The sequence below is a fragment of the Periplaneta americana genome, chromosome 2 (assembly GCF_040183065.1).
Source record: "Periplaneta americana isolate PAMFEO1 chromosome 2, P.americana_PAMFEO1_priV1, whole genome shotgun sequence".
NCBI lineage: Eukaryota > Metazoa > Arthropoda > Insecta > Blattodea > Blattidae > Periplaneta > Periplaneta americana.
This window is the reverse complement of record NC_091118.1, coordinates 150,159,796-150,179,288: the sequence shown is the minus strand read 5'-3', so window position 1 is coordinate 150,179,288 and position 19,493 is coordinate 150,159,796. Positions and strand designations below refer to the sequence as shown.

Sequence of the window (19,493 nt, the reverse complement as noted above, 5' to 3'; positions counted from 1 at the left end):
GCGAACTTAAAACAAACGGCAAGGTTATGTAATGATTTAGAGTTAACTTAATTTTTGCAAATATTTAAAAACAATAATTAACAGTGCAATTTAGGTGAAATTGCAGTGGTAAGTTTCCAATTTATAATTATTACTATATTGAACGTCTTTAAAAATAATATGTTAAAAGCCTAAAGCAGTGAAATGAATATGACGCTTAAGCGGTAAGAATAGGGAAATTCTTATGTGTGTTACGTTGGAAATACTGAATGTGGTATTTCACACTTACCGCGTATTGGTTTTGTGTGGAAAGCAAGCAAATACGGACGATCTCGCACAAATGTGGTTTTTCTTCCTTCTGAAAAATTTTATATTTTGCACATAGGAGTTTTTGCAGGAACAACGACGATATATTAGGATATGTGATTGAATGTAATCAAGTGTAATGGTGGAAATGTGAGAGAAACCACTACCTGAAAGCCGTATGATGATCATAAATACGAAAAAAAAATTCACGTATGTTTTGTTTTATTTTTCCAGCACCGAAGCCGCCCCCTTCTCTGGCAGATTACAACAGTGTGGGTTGCACAGGCAGCGGATACGGTAGCGGCCTGGTCACCAGCACGGGAGCTGGCCTGGGAGGATGCAACGTCGGCAGCGGAGGTCTCATGGGATCCGGGACCCTCGGCGCAGTGCTGGGGGGCCCCAACAGCCTCAACAACACCGGCAGAACAAACTTCACAAACAAGCAACTCACAGAACTGGAGAAGGAATTCCACTTCAACAAGTACCTGACGAGGGCGAGAAGAATCGAAATCGCTTCGGCACTACAACTTAACGAGACACAAGTGAAAATTTGGTTTCAGAATCGTCGGATGAAGCAGAAGAAGCGAATGAAGGAAGGTTTAATACCCACGGAACCGATCACTAATGGTGCCGCCGGCGGTAGTGTCAGTGCCAGTTTGTCGGGTCTTGGGGGTGTCAGTAGTGGAAGTAACTCGCCAACGAGTGCTCACAGTAACAGTGACGTCACAGCTGCGCCTCTGAGTAACGAAAACAGCCAAGAGATGTCACCATCAGCAACAGATCATTGACTAATGTCATAGACCGGCTTTTTATTGACTGATTTTCTCTGTATTTAACGACGCTGTCAAATGTAAACTTTGCTCAGCGTCGGTGACTTTTGACATCAGCGAAAAATGACCGGTAAACTTTCCCTGCGATCCTCTCATTCAGGGACAAAGTTAATTTAAATGCTGTAAAACAAGGACACGGAAACCCCAAACATTACTTCTTCTTTTAAGGGGTTAAGTACAGCTTACAGCAGTAAAAGTTTTGGAAATATTCAATATATTTTCCTTCATTACTGTATCTTGTACAACAATGAAAATTGGTATGTGTAAAACACTGTCCTTCTGCTATATGAAAAAAATATTTTTACGATTTAAAAAAAATTCAAAATTCAAAATGGTGGCAGTTCACTGAGCAGTGATGAAGCGTTTCCCTCATAACTTAAACTTTTTAACTTGTTAACTTTTTCATGTTCTCTCTCTTTTATTTTATTGCTGAAATTCATGTTTACAATATCATGCTCTTTCAACTACATTCCTTAATAAATATATATATATATTTTTTTTTTATTTTGTGTTAGAAGAAAATACAGAAAATACTGATATTTTACCATTTTTTTTAATTAATTCATTCTTTATCAGACAACCTATCAATGGCGAGAAGTGATTTTACATCATATTTTATATATGACATGAATAAACACATACACAAAAAATTGAATCACAGAATGTTGGATAGTTTTTTAGTTATGAGTGAAACGCTTCATCACTGTACAGTGAACCCACCATTTTGAATTTTGAAAAAGAAATATAAATATGTTTTTAATTGTAAAAACATATTTTTCATATAGCAGAAGGACAGTGTTTTACACATACTAATTTTCATTACTGTAAAAGATACAGTAGTGGAGTAAAAAAATGTTGAATATTTTTCAAAATTTTACTGCTGTAAGCTGTACCTAACCCCTTAAAGAAACCATGCTAAGGATTTTAATATCCTCGAAAACAAATTTGGGTTCAAAACCACGACCTTCGGGTCTAACGAGCAGCTTTAAAGCATAAAATATAGTTTTCAGTTTACACCTGCTATTCTGACTAAAATAATTTTACAGGCACAGGCCATTCGTTATTCCGTGACTTTCGCCTAAAGTGAAGAAGAAAGTGGACTGAGAAACTTCCCTCCCTCGCTACGCTTCCATTTGCGGCTAGCAAGCATACTAACCCCCCCCCCTCTCATAAGATTCTTAATATGAGCTACGGCGCACGCATGCATTTGGTTTCACGAGATAACGAATGGCCTGTTTCTATTTACTTTTAAGGATTATGTTATGAATAGTGGGTACAAGGTACTCTTCGAGACGAAGTAAGTTACGATTCAAATTTCTTCGCTCTTCAAAGTCGGACACTGAGCTTAAAATACATGGAAGACAAAAGCCAACTAATTTAAAAAGTCAGGATTAAAAACGTTAAAATTTCCTTTAGAATGCACCGCAAACAAGGTCTGCAGGATACAATAGGCTACTAGTCTCGCCACAAATGTACACTGAATGACATTAGTCTACAGTTACTTTAATTTCTTTCATTGACAGTAAATTCAAAATAGCGTCGACGTAGTTAAAAATTAAGTTCTAAGTTGTTATAAATACCGATATTATAAAAATATGAAAATCAATTTCTGCTACCATGCTAGGAACTATTACCGAGAGAAGCCTTCCACGATCAACCCTCATACATTGAGGTGCATCGAATAGATTCTATTAGTAATATTGCAGTCTGTTCAGTAGCAATCTAATTCTTTATTTAACGTCTCTTCAACTACAGAGGGAATTCATAAACTATAAAATGATACACCTAAAATGGAGAAATATTAGTATAAAAATATCTCGAGAAAACAAATACTCGAAGAGGAACTGGTCCAAAATTGCTCTGCCCAATCAAAATCTCAGAAGATTTGCCAAGGAGAAAATTCCAGTTTTCTTCGTTGAGAATTTGTCAGAGACTGCAGCAAATCACAAGCCATGATACTCGATACATTCTCAAAATCGAAACCTAAAAATAAAGCTTACAGACTGCTTGAATTGCAGGAGACGTTCTTCTTGGCCATGGTTAAGACAAGTGGAAATACGAATTTGGGTTTTAACCACCTAGGGCGTTAATATTTGGTCATTATTTTGTTATTTTGAGTTGTTTTAACAAAGGAATCACCGTTTTACGTGAAATATGTCAAGTATCGTAGCCCCTATTATTATAACGTCAGGTTGAAAAAAGAAAGTGAAAAAATTGCTAATGGTAAAATTATAATAGGATATCAATACTTTGATAAAGCGACATATATTTATAATTATTTTATTTGCATGTCTTCTGGTCTTCAGAACATATTCAAAGATGGTATCATAAAATTACAATGGCGATGGCGCAATAATGGAATGAAAAACTAATAATAAGTGCACTCTAATTGCTAGGATGCAGGCCTAGCCTACTTTCGACTAGTACAGCCCGATCGCAAACTCGTGGCACCTGCGCGAAAGAAGAATTGGCATCCACTTATATGGACTCGCCCAAGAGTCTTGCTGGGGGGTGTTTGAGTAAGCAGTCGCCCGCACCCCCCACTCCGAAGACTCAGAAAGAAGGTCGCGCATGTTGGTGCCACGAGTTTGCGATCGGGCTCTACTTCTATAATAAATTTCACAGTTTTTCCAAAGTCGAAATACGTTTCGTTAGGTAAGAAACTATCTGAACTGAAGTTACAATCAAATTTTAATCACATAACTCTCTCGTAAACTATCTCCAACATTAATCTATGGTGCGAAATTTTTTAGTTTCTGCACTGTATCATAAATACAGAAACATTCTGAATTTCGGACACTATCTGCTCCATTATCGAATGAGGTAACAAGAGGGGAAATTCGTGGAATTTCCAGTGCTGCAGAATAGATCTTGATAACAGATTCACTGTCGGATTCGCCTTTACTTACCTTCTTTGATAAGAGCCGAAACGTAGCTATGTGTGCAATAACGGAATGAAAATAGCTACATGTCCGATATTTTTTTTACAAATAACACAATGCAAGAACAAACAAATGTAGCACCACATTGAACTTAAAGTTTAAAATCATAGTACCTAACCTTTATCGAAGTTCTTGAGCCCTTAAAGTACCATTTTCGGCTACCTGAATTTCTTTCCTCTTTACCATTATCTAGAATATATTCACAACACCGGATCCGCCCTCTCGAAACTCCAAAAATTTGCTTCATTTGTTAGGTGAACAGTAATGGATCTTACTATCCTCTTTACACCAAAATATAGAACAGTTTATGTTGTATTTTCTCACACTTGGTATCCACGAGTCAATTAATTGAAGCTCAAGAAATTAAAATTTATTCAGTAATATTACTGAAAATATAACACAAAATGATGACTTTTTCAAAATCGTCTCAAACGATTTCTTCCAAACAGTTAGGAATATTTTGTTAAATTCCGATACATACTAATAAATTCCTCGTAGGGTAACACTTGTAAAATACCTTACTTATAATAACTAGTATTTATTTTCAAAAACAAAAAAAAAAAATGGCGATTGAATCAAAATTAAAAATTTCATCTTCTTTTGTAAGAAAATATTCATTATTTCATATGTATTGGCTTCTGTGCAAAAGAAAACAATTCCTGTAGAGTTTATGTTATACGATAATGTATATTAAAGAAGACGTGCACAAACATGAAAAATATGTAATTCATAACCTACTCGAAAAACATTTTATAGGTTATATTGTTGTGTATCGAAAAATGACTTACAAACCTCCCTCAAATCCATTTTAATACTATCCTCCCATCTACGTCTGGGCCTCCCCAAAGGTCTTTTTCTCTCAGGTCTTCTAACTAACACTCTTTATGCATTTCTGAATTCACCCATACGTGTTACATGCCTGCCCATCTGAACGTCTGGATTTAATGTTCCTAATTATGTTAGGTGATGTTAAACTGTAGTTACATTTCTAAATGTATAACCATCATTCTCCATACATAGGGGCTATAGCCTATACTAACATTAATAATGCTTGTATATGGATTAAACTAAATTTTAATACACTACCAGTGATAAACATTTGTTTACTGCAGTGCTCCAATTTTTTGCACATATCTATCAGATAAGATAGCATATGACTGCAATAGATTATTAACTCTCAAAATATATTAAACTTGAAATAGCTGTAACTGGATCTGAATCAACCCGTTTTAAATAATTAAGAATTTTAATTCGCCATAAATAATTGAGCACATCCTCCTTCCCTTAGATGATTGGAATAGTTATTGAAATATGTCTGTGCTACACTAAATCACTAATACCTTGGGAGTACAGCGAAGGAGTAATGTCTGCATTAGTAAATTTCAAAGATACTTTTCAGATCTGCATATCTTAGCTTTCAAACTTTTAAAAATTAACTACAGAAAACTTATAACACTGCAGAACTTACAAAACTCAATTACAAACAGTCCGGCAAACTGTCTGCAAACTTCCAAGAAAAAGTAAAGCTGATGTTCTTATCTTTGAAGACACGTGTCAACAACACTTCACTCCTACGAATTACCATAAAAGTAAAGGTCACAAGATGCAGAGATACGGAGTATACAGAAAATCATTTGCACTTCACTGTATACTTATAATACGAGTTGAAAGTGATGTCCACGAGCACCAATACAAGCCTGGACCAATTTTATTTCATTTTCAAACACTTTCACCTGTTCTTGTTGTGAAAAGCTCCCTATAGCCTATACACGGTTCTTTCAGCTTGCAGTTTATCAAGTATACTTGGTGCAATCTCGATACATTGCGCATTTTACTGCTCCCTATAGTCTAGTAGTGTCAGACCTGGAGACCGTGGGGACCATACACTTTTAGAGATGATGCGTTCTCCAAAAAAATCTGAGTCAAAAATTGTAAAGATTTGTCATCTGCGTTTGCAGTGGCGCTGTCTTGTTAGAAACATGTGTAGGTACTTTAATTTATTTTCTTCAGTTTGACGAATGAAACTGTACAGTATATCGGGGCCATAAAGTTCACTGTTGATGCTTTCATTAAAGAAGATATAAACAATAATGCGACGTCTGTAAATGTCAACCCGAATTTCAAGTTTCTGATCATGAAGTGGTGAGGCATATAAATTGTGAGGATTATCCGATGACCATAATCTTGTGTTCCATGAATTGATGCAGCCTGAAAGTTGAAGCCAGGTATCGTGAGTGTAGAAACTAACATCAAGTACATTAACCTCTCAGATCGGTTTGCCGTACGAATGTGCGCAGCACTCCAACGGTTTTACGTGCATTTGTACGCATCATGTATGATAGCACAAAACCGGCTACAATTCGTTTTGGAGATATTTTCAAGCTGTTCTTTCGAGTGCATTGTAGAGAGTCCGGTTCTTACTGTCATACAGTTGTATTATGTTTACCCATTTCGAAAATAGAAATAAAATAGTTACATCACGTAAATTTAATTCTACTAGGGGATTTAAATACCGCTTCAACTCTCAGCACCGGGAATTTTAAATACCGGATTGAGGGATTAATAATGTGTGTCCACCATGAACCTGACACATTTAATTTGGCTGCCAAAAATCAATGAATGGAAATAAGTTGGTAACATGCATTGCAATATGTAGAGAAACTGTGGAAATTTCGTTGGCTATTTTTAAAAACCCGCGCGAGAGGTTGTACGTGGCGGTGCGGTAGCTTAAGTCAAAATGGCGACAGCGCAAGAGCGAGCACAAGCGATCTGGTGGTATGCTGAAACAAATTCGGTGATTCAAGTGCAACGCAACTTTCGGCGCGTGTTCCAGAAGGACCCACCATCACGGTACACCATTAAGACATGGAAACAGCACTTTTTGGCAACGGGAAGTGTGGTGAAATTGCATGGTGGCGGTAATGTGCGCGTATCAGAGGAGCGTGTAGCAGCAATGAGACAGGCGTATGAACGAAGTCCACGCAAGTCAGTTCGACAAGCAGGACGAGAACTGCAGATGCCGAAGTCCACGGTACATAAGATACTGCATCGCTCTCTTGGGTTTCATGCATACAAATTGCAGTTGGTTCATGAACTGAAACCAGATGACGGTAATAAGAGGCAGGCATTTGCTATCGACATGTTACAGCACATTGATGAAGACCCAACATTTTTAACTCGCATTGCTTTTTCTCATGAGGCCACTTTTCACTTATCGGGCAAAGTCAACACACATAATGCGCGTATTTGGGGGTCAGAAAACCCACGCTGCATTGTGGAACACATTCGTGACAGCCCGAAATTAAATGTGTGGTGCGGATTGATGCACAATTTGATCATCGGCCCCTTTTTCTTTGCAGAACAAACAGTTACGCGCAATACCTACCTCGACATGTTGGATCAATTTGTTGTGCCTCAGTTAATGCATTTGCAGCCGAACGTCATCTTTCAACAGGACGGCGCCCCACCACTTTGGAGCCTGATCGTTCGAGAATTTCTCGACACACAATTTCCCGATCGCTGGATTGGGCGTGATGGACCGACAAGATGGTCACCTCGATCACCGGATATTACCACTCTAGACTTTTTCTTGTGGGGATATGTCAAGAACAAAGTGTATACAGGCCACAAAATTCGTGATCTTCAACAGCTACGCGGCCGCATAAGAGATGCCGTCAATTCCGTTACGCCCGAGATGCTTCAGAAGACCTGGCAGGAAGTTGAATTCAGGCTAGATGTTCTTCGTGCAACGAGAGGATCTCATGTTGAGGTGTACTGATTTTTTTAATAAAACTTGATGAGTTACTCTTGATATTGCATGCATTCTTTTCTTTTTACTCCAAGCAGTATGAATTATACAGCAATTTCAAATGTGTCAGGTTCATGGTGGACACCCTGTACTTCTCTGTCGAATGAAATTTTGAAACCACTTGCAATAGTCAATTTCCTTTCATTGTTAACCGTTTTCAATTCTTGTACTAAGCTTGCCACTACTATAGGTCTATATTGGAAGGGTATTAATTCTATCGAACGGCTTTATGCGCTGTTTTAATACCGATACGCGTCTGTTGTTATAATTTATGTAATAATTTTGATGAGTTAAGTATTATCAGAGTCAGAAATATCCAGTAGCTTGTCCTCTGTCAGTTTACGTGGTTTCCCACTTCGATCGGCATCCTTCACTGAGCCTGTTTCATGGAATTCATAGATAAGTACACGAAATGCATTACGCTTGAAGTGTGGAACTGGCTCTTCCGGAAATCTGTCTGAAAATTGCATTAATTCCATATACTTATCGTCTTTCTGAAACACCTATTAGACAAGAAAAACATGTTCTTCTAGGGAAAGAACCATGGCATCTACTCAGAACACAGCAACTATGACAATTATAGTTTAAATGTAGGTTTTCCAACTACTGAAGTTGAAAATAATCTAAATAAATCAATGTGTCTATGACTTTGTAATTGTAGAATTAAATTTACAGGTCATTTAAATACTTTGAGTTATGTGTACTGGTAAAGTACTTTTATACGATATTCCGCCTCTGCTAGAATCAGCCCAGTGGACAATGAAGCTTCACATATGAGCTAAAAGTTGTATGAACTCACGGTACGTTTAGCTGAGTATTCAGTATGAGTATTGTGTTTAAGGTGCATTGAAACTTTCAAGGGAGGGTTTTCAGTAGGGCACGATGTATTTGGCTGAAAATTTTAATGTAGACTGATTTAAGGTTCCTAAAAACGATGGTGAAAGTCTCTCGTTTCGGAATTGCATATATTTGTAAAAATACAGCGATTTTAAAAATCTGGATTGCATGTCATTCTTGCGCGCAGCTTGCTTATAACCTACTTGCAGAGAGAACTAGAGGCGATGAAACTACTTCCTTCCATCCCTGTTAGAAATCTAGAAGTGGAATATTTCCACATTTGCATTTAAGACGAAATGGATAATATTTAGGGTAAACGCACCTGTTATGTTCACACATAATAATACAGGTTCACCAATAAATGTTCAGGACACAGTATCTTTTCACAATACAGGAATCTTATAAGCTAATGGCTGCTTCTTCACACTCATCGACACAACAGACACTATTTCTCGCACGCAACAGTGTCTGGAGTACATTTTTGAAGGAGTTTATTTTTCTTCCTGTATTGTATTCACATTTTTGCCAAGCATATATTAACATATCTTGTTGAAGAGGACAGCAGAACTGATGGTAAATAACTGAATGCAAATGTGAACATATTCCACTTCTAGATTTCTGTCAGGGATGGAAGAAAGTAGCTTTCTCGCCTCTATTACTCTATGCAAGTAGGTTATGAGGAAGCTGCGCGCAAGAACGACATGCAATCTATATTTTTTAAATTGCTGTATTTTCACAAATATGCAATCCTGAATCGAGACATCATCACCATCGTTTTCAGGAACCTTAAATCAGTCTACACTAACACTTTCAGCAAAATATATCGTGTCCTACTGAAAACCCTCTCTCGTTAGATTAATAAATTACTCAATTTAAATTAAAGAATTACAAGATATTAACAAAATTAATATTATTTTTCAGTAACAGTTCTAAAATATGACCCACATACCTAAAACTCAGAGGGCACTACTGGTATGCAGAGGAGAGTTAAAGAAATTTTGCATTTTCGAGAATCTGTTAGTCCTTTCTCAAAATCTAAGCCGATACGATTTTACACTTAGCAAAGTTCAGGAAGGATGGAAACAATAGCAAAATGTTTTATACAAAGATGAAATCAAAATTGTCAATGTTAGAAAATAATAAATAATAATAGTAAACTGCTCCCCATTGAGGGTAGCCCTTACGGACTCAGTATATCATAAAAAAAATTATTACACATATGTAAACATAGATATTAAATTTTAAAGAAGGGAAACAAAGAAAAGGGCTTGAAAAATTACAATTGCTATTAATGTGGCACCATGTGATTAATTAGGATTTGGCAGGATTTTTTTAACACAATTATCACAGAGATGTTGGCAGAGCAAACTGCCGTCAAAATTCTTCGAAAAAAGCTGGTATAGTCCCTCGAGCACCTATGAGCAAGCCGAATACCTCAACGTGAATTAAGGCAGATTTCAGCTTGAAATAGTTAACTGTAGGCTCATAGATCGACTTCTTTGGACCTCGGCTGACTGATGACATTCTACTTCAAACGTATCGTGGGGTCCACAATGAATGCCCTGTTTAGTGTTAGCATTGTACGCTAAAATATCTACTCGTCTCGTTGACCCATTAAATCATCTATCTACAACATAAATTAGTACCAAAATCTCTACACATTTCATTTATTCTGAAAATTAACGCAATTTTTTCGTCCAAATCATAACTAATGTTAACTATCAAACAATTCATTTTTAACCCTTAAATTGGCAATGTATCCTATATGATACAACAGATTAATAGGCTATATGCTATAATTTTAATAGAACAATAAAAAAATGGTAGGAAAATTAGAATTTCACAAGACTATAATATTGCACAACATATAAAATATGGACTTCACGATAGTTGTTTTCTTTACAGTCCGACACGGTTTAATAAACTAGTATGAGAAATGAAGTTTTGCCAATTTAAGGGTTAAATATAAATATTTGTCGACTGCTAATGGCTTCATTGCCAGATGCAAGGCACTAGACAACAACAACAAAAACAACATATAAATATTTGTCAGGAGCATTTTAAAGCTATTACACAGTGACACTGTTAAGTTTTCATTTTCCGGCCGTCCGCCGCTAGAAGCTTATCTGAGGCCAAGCGGCCACCCGGTCTGCCGGTAATGACACATTTTGAGTAGGAATTTGCACTTACCCAGCTCAAAGTAGGTGTTGAAAATGTCCCCCACCAAATGCTACACACTGTTGACACCTTCTTATGAAATTGTTAATTACTTTAAGAAGTTCTGCTTCACCGTGTGACTCGATTTCAGCTCTTATAATAGTCTTTAAGCTTATTTTTATTGTATGCGGGTTTTTCGCATAAACCTCATTTTTAAATTCCCCCCCCCCCCATAGATAGAAATCGCATGATGTTAAATCTGGACTTCGTGGTGTCCTCAAATTTTCACTGATAATTCTCCTTCCGAAAATTCGAAGCAATTCTCTCATGGATTCTTCGGCAGTATGAGTAGTGGTGGAGTCTTGTTGGAAATATACTGAGGAACGTTCTCCACAAGTCAGTTTATCTAAAATGGGTCAAGGATCTCATTCACATAACGCTCGCTGGTAATTTTGGTCTGAGTGAAAATAGGCCCAATAATTTTGTGTCCGTTCATTGCACACCAAAAGACTATTTTTTCACCGTACAAAGGTGTTTCGAGTAAGAGATTGGGTTTTTCCTGACTGTAATACTGATGATCTTGTGAGGATAGTGTCCATTTGAATGAAAATAGGCCTCATCAGAAAAATAAATTTATGTCGGATCAATTTCCACAGAATTTCTTCTTCTTCTTAAGGCACTATAACTTCATTGAAGTTTTGGCCTTATCAACGATCTCTTTCCATTTCTCTCCATTTTGGATAATTTTGGGCCAATTGTGAATCCCTAATAATTTTATACCTCCCAGTACGTCATCTCTCTCTGCCTATTTTTTGGTCTTCTTGTTGCTCTTGTCGTTAGAGGTTGCCACCGGTAGATCTTATTGACCAGTATGTCATTTTTCATTCGCTTTACATGTCCAAACCATTCTAGTCTTTGAGTTTTAATAAAATGTATTTTATTTTTATTTTTAATTGTCTTATTTAATTCCATGTTGGTTTGGATCCTCCACGTACCATTCCTTAGAATTTACTTTCTTTAAAATTCAATTACAAAAATGCAACCTCTTATTGGGATCTTGTTCATTTAATTTTTGAAATACCGGAATTCTGTATGGCTTTAATTTAAGTAATTTTGTTGCTTGACGAGCGGACTCGTAACTTCTGTTTCCTGCGCCAAACGCTTAAGAGATTTCTGCGGGGTGTGCTCTAGTCTCTGTCCTATCTGCCGAAGAATCCATGAGGGAATTGCGTCGAATTTTCGGAAGGAGAATTGTCAGTAAAAACTTGTGGGCCCCGCAAAGTCCAGATTTAACACCATGCGATTTCTATCTATAGGGGGCACTTAAAAATAAGGTTTATGAGAAAAACTCGCATACAATAAACAGCTTAAAGAATAAATAAGAGCTCAAATCGAGTCAATCAGTGAAGCAGAACTTCTTGAAGTAATTAACAATTTCATAAGAAGGTTTCAATAGTGTGTAGCATTTGGTGGGGGACATTTTCAACGCCTATTTTGAGCTACACTAAATGTTTCAGTGCCGGCAGACCGGGTGGCCGCTTGGCCGCAAATAAGCTCCTAGCGGCGGGCGGCGGGAAAATGAAAACCGCGCGGTTAACCAAAACAGTGTCACTGTATTTAAAGGACGCATAAACGTGTGCAAAAATTCGGGTACAAAAAATTAACATTTTGTTGTTACTCAAACATGAAGATGATGTAATAAGTTTTTATCACCTTGGTAACGTGCATCACTACAAAAAGTGCATTTTGCGTTTCATTTTATTTTATAACTGAGCTTGATCTAAATACGAGTATAGTCATCATTAAGTTCTCCTCTTTCATTTCCATAGTGATATTCTTTTGGACACGAGTAATTAAGTAACTTATTAATAATACATTACTACTTAATAATTACGAAATACATCGTAACTGAAATTATGGACCTATTCATTAAGTCTTTTAATGATAAGTAATTAATTTATAATACTCTGACTACAAAAATGTTGTGGTTCTTTGAAACACAAGCGAAGACTTAATCTTCTCACAAATATCCAGAAATTAAAATTATTTAAGTAACCAAAATAATTACATACGTGCATGATGCTTACTGAACTACAAGAAGTATGTATGCTAGAACGACATATATAAAACATTAAAAAAATGGTGATTAGTTCTGTGAATGTTAAAAACCTTCGAAATTGTTAGTGCAATTTTATCAAGATACATCTTTAATATAAGTATTTCTTGACGAGATTTTATTTGTTTTTACATCAAATAAGACAAAATATGTTGTAGCAAGTGAAATTAGATTGTGGTGAATTTAAATTTGAATATAAAAATCATTGCACGATATCAAAGCACAAGAAAATAAATATATATTAATAAATCTCGGAAATTCTATTATAAAAAAAAACAAATTTAATATTTTCCATTATTTGTAAGGTCCTTTTAAGGTTTCAAGAATTTTCCAGTCAGACTTATCGCCGGACTTTTGTATTGTAGGTATGTTCAGTATGACCATGCCATGTATCCATTTCACACAGTCACAGACAATGAAACATATCAATGCCCTAGGTGCGATACAAACCCACTACATATGTAGCGTAGATTCAAGACTATTACAATACCTCCAATTTAATCACTTAAATTGCAGCAAGTTCATGTCAGTAGATATAATGGCATGTAAAAAAAACTCCTGCGGGACAAAATTCCGGCACACAGGCGACGCTGATATAACTCGGTAGTTGTGAGCGTCGTTAAATAAAATATAATTTACAATTTACTTAACGGATAAACCAAGATGGCAACACCACAATAGTCCAACACCACGAAGGTGTAATAAACATTAAAATGATCTTTTGTACAATTCATTTATTAATTTCAATTCCATAAAAAGTAGTTGCAATTAATATCTTAAAGGTATCAAGAGCATTATATATTTGTAGGTTTAATGTTACATGTGAAAATTTAGACACCGAGCCAAACTCAAGAAGTTTTCATCCTTATTTATTCCGTAGAACGTCATTCGTGTGGATTCCTACGGAGTTACTCTCTTAGGGAAGATGCCATCGTAATAAAAAATGGTGATGAGTTATAGAGAAATAGTGAAAACATCATCTTCCTCTACCACGAATTTCATATCGTCTCAACGGCATTTGAACTTCTATCTCTAAGAGTGGAAATTTGGGGCTCTAACAATTCGTATGAAAATGACTATAAACAAGTGTGCAATTCATACATTACAGAGCCCTATGGTCACAATACAGTTTCTGGAAGTTTTTTATTATTTGGTCGATATAGGCCCTAACACTGAGCGTCTCAAAGAGTTAGTAAACAAATGAAGACTAGCATCATTACGCAATATGGCACGAAATGCCGTACTACGAAATTACTACAATATTACTGTACATTCGTTTTTATATATTTACGGAGGAATAACCACTAAAAGAAACACAAGTTTCTAAATACATAAACATTACAACGTATGATTTAAGCGCTAACAGGACTTGGAAGCACTTAAAACACTTTATTGTGATCATGTGTGTATATTAATGAACAAGTTTTTTACCTCAGGGATTAATGATGTAAGTTTTTAGATACGTAGCTATGTAAAAAAAAGTAAATTTACTTTGTAATTCCAGTTACCATTAATACTGGTAGCATGTTTGCATATTACATTGTATTTCTAATGGTATCTAAACATGCATATAATACAGTTCCCCATCTCCTACCCTCAGCGATATGCTTTAATGAAATCCCCACTCCACCCCTATCCTTTCAAATTCTCTTCGCTCAAAAACATATGATGGATTGTTGCAAAACACTAAAAGCGTTACTTTCACTGTAATAAAAGCAATGCACATATTTTCCAACAGGGTCACACATGTGGAGTGCTTTTTAGAGTTAATATGTACTAATACAGGGTGAAAAATTTATGTTCTCTGAATGATTTTGTGTTGTTAGAGGAGCAAAGAGTGTTACACAGTATTCAGGATTCGTTTGTATGTCAATCAGGCTTTATTTATCTGGCTTGAGTACTCGTGACAAGTAAATGTAGTTGTTCTGTATTTAATATTTAAACATTCATTATATTAAGATGAAATAATCATTTTCATTTAGATTGAACAATAGCGGAATGATAAATTTTGAGAATATTAATGATATTTACGTGAAAATTTTGTAATTTGACCTGTATACTATTGGTAAAGTTGCTTCAGAAATATCTACTTACATGTAGAAAGCAGACCTTTCCAAAATATGGGATTTTTTTATCTGGAGTGGATAATAATGGTATTTATTGGGAAATTAAATATATTTTAAATTATTGTAATTTTCTTCAGAAACATAATTTGAAATTAACTATTCTGCAGTGTATTTATTTTGTGAGGGCTCGCTCGCGGAAGCTCAGTACATGCGGCACTGAACAACTCAACTGCCCACAAGCGTCTCACAGAGCAGTCCGTTGTAAGTCAAGAACATGCAAGATAAACCACAGAACGGATAGTTTTTGTAATTTTAAATTGTAAAAATGCTCACATTTTCAAAAACGCTGTTGAAAGTGTTTTCCACTTGCTGCGATACAGACGTTTTACCGTCTAAACGTATTTTGATTCACACATTACGCTCATTTTCGAAATGTCAGCTATTTTTTCTACTATATTGTTTTGTGACGCCTTCGATTTGATCCCGTAGCTTTGAATTCGTTTACTATTTTATTAAATGTCCTCTTTTAGTGTGGATCAATCCCAGGAAATCATTCCTGAAATGCTCCATTACACTGGGCAGGTGATTCGTTTTTTATAATGTTATAACAAATGAAAATTCTTTGTTCGGTAATAAACCTTAGAATCATGTCGCAAACAATAGACACAAAGAGAGAACTGAAACCGCATTGCAAACGTCTCTCAAAACAACTGACTCATGCGCCATACCGCTTTACCGCTGCCTGCCTACTTGGCTTGTGCTTACGTAATTACCGCCTCCATTTACCGTGTAGTAGCGAGCCCAAGCAAAATAAGTGCACTGTACAACAGAATTAATAAGATGGCCATAATAAATTTAATACAAGTCGCTCACAGAATTTTTCCTATAGTGTAAGTGGAAGTGCAGGGCATTTTTTTTTTCAAATGACGAATTTATTAGAAGCTGAAAGCTACCGCTATAAAATATCAAACAACTAGAATTCCCGTCAATGTCTTCAACAGTTTTCTGAAATCTACATATACATATGATTATTATTATTTTAAAGCTAGAAAATCAATTTATTTAAAATATGATCAATTCCAGTTAAATTCTTTACTTTAAGAAATGCTTAGCAGTTCCAACAAATATTCTGTTAACAAATTACAAGTTTACTAGAGTGTGTTATGAAAACCAAATTTTAATTACAAAATAATATAGCCTATAATTTTAAAGCTATTTTGCTAAAATCAGTTCATATTCCATATTTCACATTTCACAAATACCCTTTAAATTAATGTTATTAGGCATCCGACTTAATCTACCGCAGATAGTAAGTATAAATGAGTCTACCATACCCAGAAAATAAATTTTAAAAACATAATTTAAAAAAATATATATATCCGAAACTGAATATATCAGTAGGTATTAAAAGAAATTACATTTTATTAATTTATAAGAACATTTACCAACTAAATTCAAAATCTCTCTTTAGGTAGGCTAGTATAAGAAATTACAACTGTAAGGCTATGTCCTTAAGTACAATCATAATTGAAGGCATTAGAGGATGAAGGGGTTATGTAACATTCTTTTACGAAAATTGAGTTTTCTTAGCGAATGAAGGTGGAATGTAGTGTTCTTTCACATAGCACCTTATTTCAGTTTGTCTTGTCATAGAATATAGACATACAAAGAAAATGAAGAACGTATGTTACAAATGAAGACTACAGGCAGAAAAACCTGGTAAGTCACGTTTTACTGTTTTTACAGGAGAGCAAGTTGAAAATTTCAAGGCCCATTATAATCTATTGTCTTTGGGCTATCATTCTTCAAATTTCTTTGGACTAATGAGGTTGTTAAACCACAAAAATCTACGCTACCTGAGCTATTACACGACATCTCAAACAGAAAATCGATAATTTTGGACTTATCACGTTTTACCCCTGTACTCTTCAAATGCAAGTCTGTTTTTTTTGTTTAGTGTATGAAACTGTTATTTTTTTGCCTATGGCAATATCTGTAACATAACCCGTTCACTACTAATGTCTTCACTCTATTAAGATTGTTTTCAAGTAATTTAAAAAAAATGTAACTCCGCGGTTAAAATATTACTTTTTTATTTCTTTAGTTAAAATATTTGTCCTAACTTCATTTACTTCAAACCATAACGCTTTAATAATATTTATAAGAGTGCTAGCTGTGTTTCAATACTTCAAACAACAAACTTGGCCCATATCGGAAGCATGTATTAGCGGACTATTTTTTGAACTATTAATTGACCAACAACGCTTTGTAATATGGACAAGGAATTTATAACCTGATGTTGACTGATAAACACATTCCGAATTACTAGCTATAGTGGGTATTGTAAAACAAGGCGTGTTTATCGGAAATAATTTTGTCTAGGGCCAAAGTAAAACCTATTAATCCTGCAGAATTTTAATGATTTTGCGATAACCTCACTTCAGAAAGTCTATTTGAATTGAACATTATTATGTATGTAGAAGTTATTTAATCGATTTGCACTACGTTATCCCTATATTAAAACAAGAAATTAATATATAATTATTCTAAAATACGTTCTTTCATTGTTTACTTTAAAAGTAGCATGATCTGTAACTTGAACCTAGACAAAATATTCTGTTTACATGCCAGTTTAAATATCTTGAAAATCCTTCAGTTATGTGATCCGCACTATGTAGTGTAAATGCTAATATTAGGGTTATGTGTGTAGTATGTAACCATACATTATTTAACTTATTGCGAAATAAATTAAGAATTTATATACATGAGTAAACTTAAATAAGCAATTTTGAAAGCGAGAGTGACAAATATATGCCAATGTAAATAATCGTGTAATATATTAATAGTATCTGTCTGTTGTATTTGGCAAACTTTAAAAAATTACCACCCAATGTTCCTAATAAAAGTAATTATACAGGAAATATGATTTCATTTACAACACCGAAAATCCTAACCTGTAATTCATGACATCATAAATAATATTTTGTTCATTTAACAACTAGACAATGAAGTGTAAGAATACTCCATGTTGAATCGTTTGTACACTACTTTTAACACTCGAATATAAATAATTGATTAAATGGCGATCTTACTCGTGTTAATTGTGTAAGCATGTACGGTTTACAGCTGTTTCGGACAATGGTACACAGATTACTCAACATACCCATGAGCCAACAACACTACAATGAAGAAGTGAACACAATCAAATACATAGCACAAGAAAATGGTTACAACCCAAACATAATAGACAACATCATAAGGAAGATAAAACAAAAACTCAACAAACACAAAAACACACAAAACACAACACAAACACGACAACACAAGAAATACATCACACTAACATACGAAAACAAAAACACACACAAGATCGCATCCTCATTCAGAAAACAAAAATACAACATAGCATACAGAACAGAAAACACACTACAAAGACATCACAACACACAAACAACACATAGACGTATACAAACTCACATGCAATAGTTGCGAGAGTTTCTACATTGGACAGACAGGCAGATCATTCGAAACTCGATACAAAGAACACATTAAAGCAATAACCAGAGGACACAATACATTTACATATGCCGAACACATAACTCATGCTAACCACACATACAATAACATAAATACGGACATGGAAATCCTACATATACAACCCAAAAACCAAATACTCAACACAATAGAACAATATGAAATATACAGACACACCAAGACACACCCTGATCAAATTCTCAACACACAGATCAATTTCAGAACACACACACTATTTGACATCACATTTCAACACTTTTCAACAATCGAACGCACCCACACAACAGGCAGCGAAGTTCGAGATGACGCCGAGATCTAGTAGGCTCTGAGGATGGTGTGAAGAAACACCGAAACAGGTGTAAGCCGCACATGCTTACTCAATTAACACGAGTAAGATCGCCATTTAATCAATTATTTGTAAGAATACATTGAATTTCAACCAATTAATGTACATTTTCTTCACCTGATGATGTTTCTGTTGGGAATTTCTCCTGGTACGTGATTCCATTAGAGCTACAACGATGTTTCATAACGGAAGGGTATTCAATCCCATGAGATTATGTCAGCCTTAATATAGAACATCTGTGCCGGGGGTATAGACATTAATATTGACTGGACATTGGAAAAGAAAGGGTGATGGTGATCTGGGGACAGGCGCCGCGAGAGAAATCAATTTAGGAGAAACAACGTCTAGCTACAGCGTCCAGCCATTTCAAATTACGACAGACCTCCTACATAACCTATTCCTTACTTTTAAATAAGGAAATAAAGTATGGTAGTTTATAACTTATTGGTACAGCGTATGGACTGCACACAGAAAAATAATTTCATTATTTGAAGTTTATTTTTAACGACGGAGACTTTTTAAAGAAATGAAGTTAGACGAGATAAAGAAGAGAAGATATTATTATTATTATT

The 19,493-nt window shown here is 35.2% G+C and overlaps 1 protein-coding gene across 1 annotated transcript in view; it reads left to right on the top strand.

Annotated features, from left to right (window-relative positions):
- Positions 1 to 15,162, top strand: part of LOC138694705 (homeobox protein Hox-A1-like) — a 211,330-nt gene extending 196,168 nt beyond the window's left edge. The window contains exon 3 of the mRNA XM_069818695.1: positions 520 to 15,162. Coding sequence (XP_069674796.1) covers positions 520 to 1,073 — 554 coding nt within the window. The 3' untranslated portion in view covers positions 1,074 to 15,162. The remainder of the gene's footprint in view (positions 1 to 519) is intronic.
- Positions 15,163 to 19,493: the final 4,331 nt, after the last annotated feature.